The sequence below is a fragment of the Penaeus monodon genome, chromosome 12, assembly GCF_015228065.2.
Source record: "Penaeus monodon isolate SGIC_2016 chromosome 12, NSTDA_Pmon_1, whole genome shotgun sequence".
Lineage (NCBI taxonomy): Eukaryota > Metazoa > Arthropoda > Malacostraca > Decapoda > Penaeidae > Penaeus > Penaeus monodon.
In genome coordinates, this window is record NC_051397.1 from 52,206,434 (window position 1) to 52,211,433 (window position 5,000).

General features: G+C 36.0%; 1 protein-coding gene across 2 annotated transcripts in view; it reads left to right on the forward strand.

The window, feature by feature from the left end:
• The window catches only part of LOC119579585, a 27,359-nt gene that overhangs the window by 15,068 nt on the left and 7,291 nt on the right, over window positions 1–5,000 (forward strand). The window contains exons 2-3 of one of the 2 annotated variants that reach the window (XM_037927507.1): window positions 360–1,902; window positions 3,352–3,500. In XM_037927507.1, the coding sequence (XP_037783435.1) occupies window positions 742–1,902; window positions 3,352–3,500 (1,310 nt within the window). In that variant the 5' untranslated portion in view covers window positions 360–741. Of the gene's footprint in view, window positions 1,903–3,351; window positions 3,501–5,000 lie in introns of both variants that reach the window. The other variant, XM_037927508.1, reaches the window with a different exon arrangement.

Consider the following 5,000-nt stretch of genomic DNA (forward strand, 5'->3'; position numbering starts at 1 on the left):
TTTTAGATAAGGATTATTAGCTTTAAAGAGATTTGTTGTAGGGAAATACTTGTGTTTATGATGAACGTCCTTTGCATGCTGTTTAATAGAGCTGAATGTAAGTGTACTTCACTGTTTGACACATTAGTCTTAATTTTTTGTGAATATCACAACATAAAAATTTGTAAAACAAAACTATGTTTATCTTTTCCAACTTTTTTGAGGAATGGGTACATATTTTGGGAAGTATGAGCAATTTCAAGAAAAGATGTTTACTCAAAAAAAAAAAAAAAAAAAAAAAAAAAAAAAATGAAAAGGGAGATGTAGTTATGTGACATGTTGTGCAATGAGAAAATAATGTGATGAATCTTCTCTTGCAGGTGTTGTGAAGTTGTGAGGAAACTGGAGAAACAAAGGAAAAGAGGGAGATGCTTCAGTCATTGAAGATATGCATTGATAATGTGGGACTATTTCACTTGTATCACAGAACTCTATTATAGCATGTGATAAAAAGAGGTATTCTGACATATTTTTCAGAGAAGCTGTGGAATAGCATTTATCCACGTTTAAGAATAGTGCTTCATAATATCATGATCCATGCCTTTTGAAATGCCACACGTGTGACAAGCACAGCACGTGTATCAACTTCCTGTTAATATTCTTTGTTCAATCTCTCCAAGTTCCTCTTTAATCTCAAATTGCATAATGAAAAAGAGTTGGCAAAAGTGACTTTGTGACTCCTGGAGGCCACCTTGTGGTAGAATGTTGCCTTCAACTTCCTCTCCTGTAGAGTCAGCACAGACTCCTGTCTCCTTGGCAGATGGGCTCTCTTGCTCACCTGATTGCTTGGGACGAAGGAAGTTACCACATGGGTCTGGGGCAGCAAAGGAGGACCTCCCAAATAGCATCAAGAAGAATATTGGGATGTGTGTTGATGAGGGCAGTCGGGAGAAAGAGGCCATGATGCCTCCACCAGATCTCTGTACTGGCGAAGAACGCAACTGTGACCTCGTGCATGGACCCAGTGACAGCTCTTGTGATGAAGATGCTGAAGCTACAATTGCTCAAGCTGCCTGTGATACCAAATTTGTAACAAGCTTGTCACAAGTTCAGATGGAAGGTGATGTGATGGAGGAAGATGGTGCTTGGGGTTTACCATCTTATCCCCCTGACCCAACTTCAGATGTTACAGAAGAGTTATTAGCTGAAGGAAGTAGTAAAAGCACGAGTGCAAGTTTGCCAGACCTCTGTGACACCAGAAGAGGAATGCAAATGAGAGGACAACATAGTGCCTCCTCTGGGAGTGACTCTCAGAGAGATACTGAATGCGATTCCTTAGGCTCTTTGGGAAGTGAAAAATGTTCTGGAGAGAAAAGAGTGTGTGAAGCTGCAGGTTGTGATAAAGAGGAATCCGGAGCAGTGAATTCCAGTAGTAGTTCTAATCAGTTGTTAAATAGAGTAGATGATATGGATAAAAGATTATCAGGCAGGAATTCTAAGGACTCAGATGTATCTGTGTCACATGAACAAGGAAAGTTATGTGTTGATGAATCTGGAGAAAAAGTCAGCAGTGATGAGGGACATCAAATGGATTCTATGCATGATACTGATGTTGATACGCAAAGTGAATCTGTTGTCTTGGGTGAAACTGAAGGGGCAGCTGGTCCCTCAGAGGACTTTTTAGTGCATGACAACCAGCACATATCACTTGTTGCGTGTGGCATAACGCAATGTGATCCAAGCTTTCAGCAAGATGTGGAAATGGCAGACATTTCTGAAGAAGAACATGGACTTGACTTGATAAGACACAATCTCCACCATTCAAGTCATCCCATGTTTAACAAGTGGCCGTGTTACTTCTATATCACCCAGGAGCATCTACCTAGTTTCTCCATTGATTCACATGGAAGACATATTGGATCTGTAAGGATCATTTATTTCATATCTGTATTAATAATGGGTTAAGCTGTATAGTATTATGTTGAGTTATAGCCTTGTATTCTATATACTTTTATTAACCCATTGGATCCAGATGCTTCACTGCCATCATGTTGCCCAAAATACAGGTATTAGGCTTACTTGAGTGGCCACTCTGCTTGGTGTGCAGCTTGTAGGCTGGACAAGACTCCATGATTCCCCTTTGCAATGTTATTTTCTCTTTTTCTGCTTAAGTGTGTTTAGCTTTTTTGCCATTTTCCAATGTCAATATTTGTCATTTGATTTGTTTTATCAAGATGGTAATAGACAGTTTTCCTTGCACAGACCCATATCATCTCTTTAGGTAGTCCATAATTCAGTTCAGTAATGATAGCAGTAAGTATTTGTGTAATTTTTTATTTTTTCATAACATTAAATTTTGTGTCACTGGTCATAGCAGACAGGAATAGGATCCTGAGCATGGAAATAGCATTCTCCTTGGAGCCAATGCTCTTCCAGTCATGGCTCACAGATGGTACATTTCACACTTGTTTATCTATAGAAAAAATGCAAAAGCCTTCTTAAATTTCTGTTGAGTTTAATCACCCTCCAAGAGCTTTGTGCACTGGTAGTGAGTCATTCCTGTCACCCTGGCCCTCAGCCAAATTTGCCCATGACGCCATGATCATGTCACCTGCCCCTCAAGCCAATTTTTTACATGACATGATGGTTATGTCATCTGGATCACAGAGGTGGTTAATATTGTTATCTTATCATTATCATTTTTTAGTCTTCAGAGTTAAAGCACAACTAAATGATTCTGTTTATTGATCTATTAAGCTTACAGATTTGATTTTTAGTATGAAATAAAGGAAGTGAACCAGAGTAATAGTACTGAAACAAACATTATTCTTCATTCAAATAATACTCCAGGAAATTGTTGTCAAACAACACAGTTTCAACATATGTAGAACTTTGTACAGATGTATTTTTCAGTTTTATTAATGGGCCAAATGTTCACTATTGATATATTTATTAATGAGAGAAGATGTGTGATAAGTGTAATTGCAATGTATTCTGAATATTTTGGATTGTTCATGTATACTGAATTAACAATTTTATCATGTTTGAATTTCTGAATATTACTTGAACTTGTGATCTTGTGATCTATGCAAGTTGAAGCAAGTAAAGTGAAGAAGTCTTTTTTTATACTATTTTCAATCTTCATATTTCTCAGACTGTTTAATGCTCTTGCTATACAAATATAATACCATTAAGCATTAATTAAAGCAGAGACAAGCTATTAGCTATATTGAAAGGTATCATGACAGGGTGCATAAAATTCCAGTGGTTAGATAAACCTATTGAAAATATTTATCATAGTTCTTGCCTGTTATGGATATGTTCAAAAGCTTTCATTCTTTACATTTGTTCAACTGGCTGTCTTTCCAACAGGAAGCAGCCCCCATGTTTTTCCCTTCCCCATCTGTAAGTCGACCTGCTTCACAGCTGACAGAAGAGGAACAAGTCAAGATTGCCAAGCGCATGGGACTTATAACACATCTCCCATGTGGAATCTTTGATGGCTCTAAAAAGAGTGGAGAGTGAGTATATGTTAATTTTTCCCCTTTCTCTCTCTCTCTCTCTCTCTCTCTCTCTCTCTCTCTCTCTCTCTCTCTCTCTCTCTCTCTCTCTCTCTCTCTCTCTCTCTCTCTCTCTCTCTCTCTCTCTCTCTCTCTCTCTCTCTCTCTCTCTATTTGATCTGATTTCATTTGATTTGATTTGATGAGGCTTTCAAAATACAGTGATTTGGTTGTAAAATTATGCAAAACCTGATTGTAGGAATGCACTAGGAAAAGTAAATGAAATTTATAAAATCCTAGGCTTACATAAACAAGCAAAGTAAATGCAGTATTTTTCTTTGCATATTTATGTTAAGCAGTACATGATCACCAGTTTCTCTTGCTGGTGTATATGAAAAGCAGAGTTTGGTATGTAGTTCTCCTCACTAATATATATGGAAACTGCACTTGTACTTCATTATTATCAATATTTCTTTGTAGTTTTATGCCTGGGATTGATGAGAAATCAAAGATTCCAGGTAATGGTCAGTGGACTAAAAAGTTTGGGGATTCCTTATATTAAGATTTTCCTTCTGCAGAAAAACAGTACATAAGATTTAGCACATGTTTAATATGCACGGATCACCAAACTCAAAGCAGAGACCAGGAACGGTATCCACAAATGTTCTCAGACAATAATAATAGTGAGAATAAATTTTGAAACTCTCAAAAGTGTCTTATTCAGAAAATTTGTCTCAAATTTTGTCTCAGATGTTTTTTGAACCAGTTTGTCTCAGTCAGGTGTGCCACACATAAGAAAACCAACAAATAGATAAATCAGACAATGACATATATATATATATATATATATATATATATATATATATATATATATATATATATATATATATATATATATATATATATATATATATATATATATATATATGGTATACACTCTCCTACTCTACTAATGCACACATGAACATGATCATTATTAATAAAACCTAACATACATCAAATATTTCAAATGAACATTATCACAGTGTCATTTGTTTGTTTAGATTGTTCATTTATGCTCATCAGTTTTATTTCACATCCATAAATACCTTCTAGTATATGCAAATGTGTTTTTTTGTGGGGAAATAATCTGATGTGCTGGAATAACACATACAGACGCATAAAAACATGCCAATCAATGAAAATATGTTGACCTTTCCTGAAGAATGGAGGCCATGACATTGCTTTCTGTGGAACAGTTGTAACTCATAAATTGAAATTAATGAAGGGGAGTTTTTTCTTAAAGAAAAATTATATAATGTATAGGAGTAACATACACAAAAGGCTTAAGGTATTTTAAGCATTGAAATTTCTTGCTTAGAATCTCAAAACTTTTACTTGCTATCACAAAAATTTTTCTTGCTCTCTCAAGCTACCCCTCTAGATGGCTAGACTTTTGCTTGCCAAGTCAAGCTGTGTACTGTCACCATGGTCACCATGGTTACAAGCCTTCAAATGTGGGTGTTGTTTAAGAATTAATTT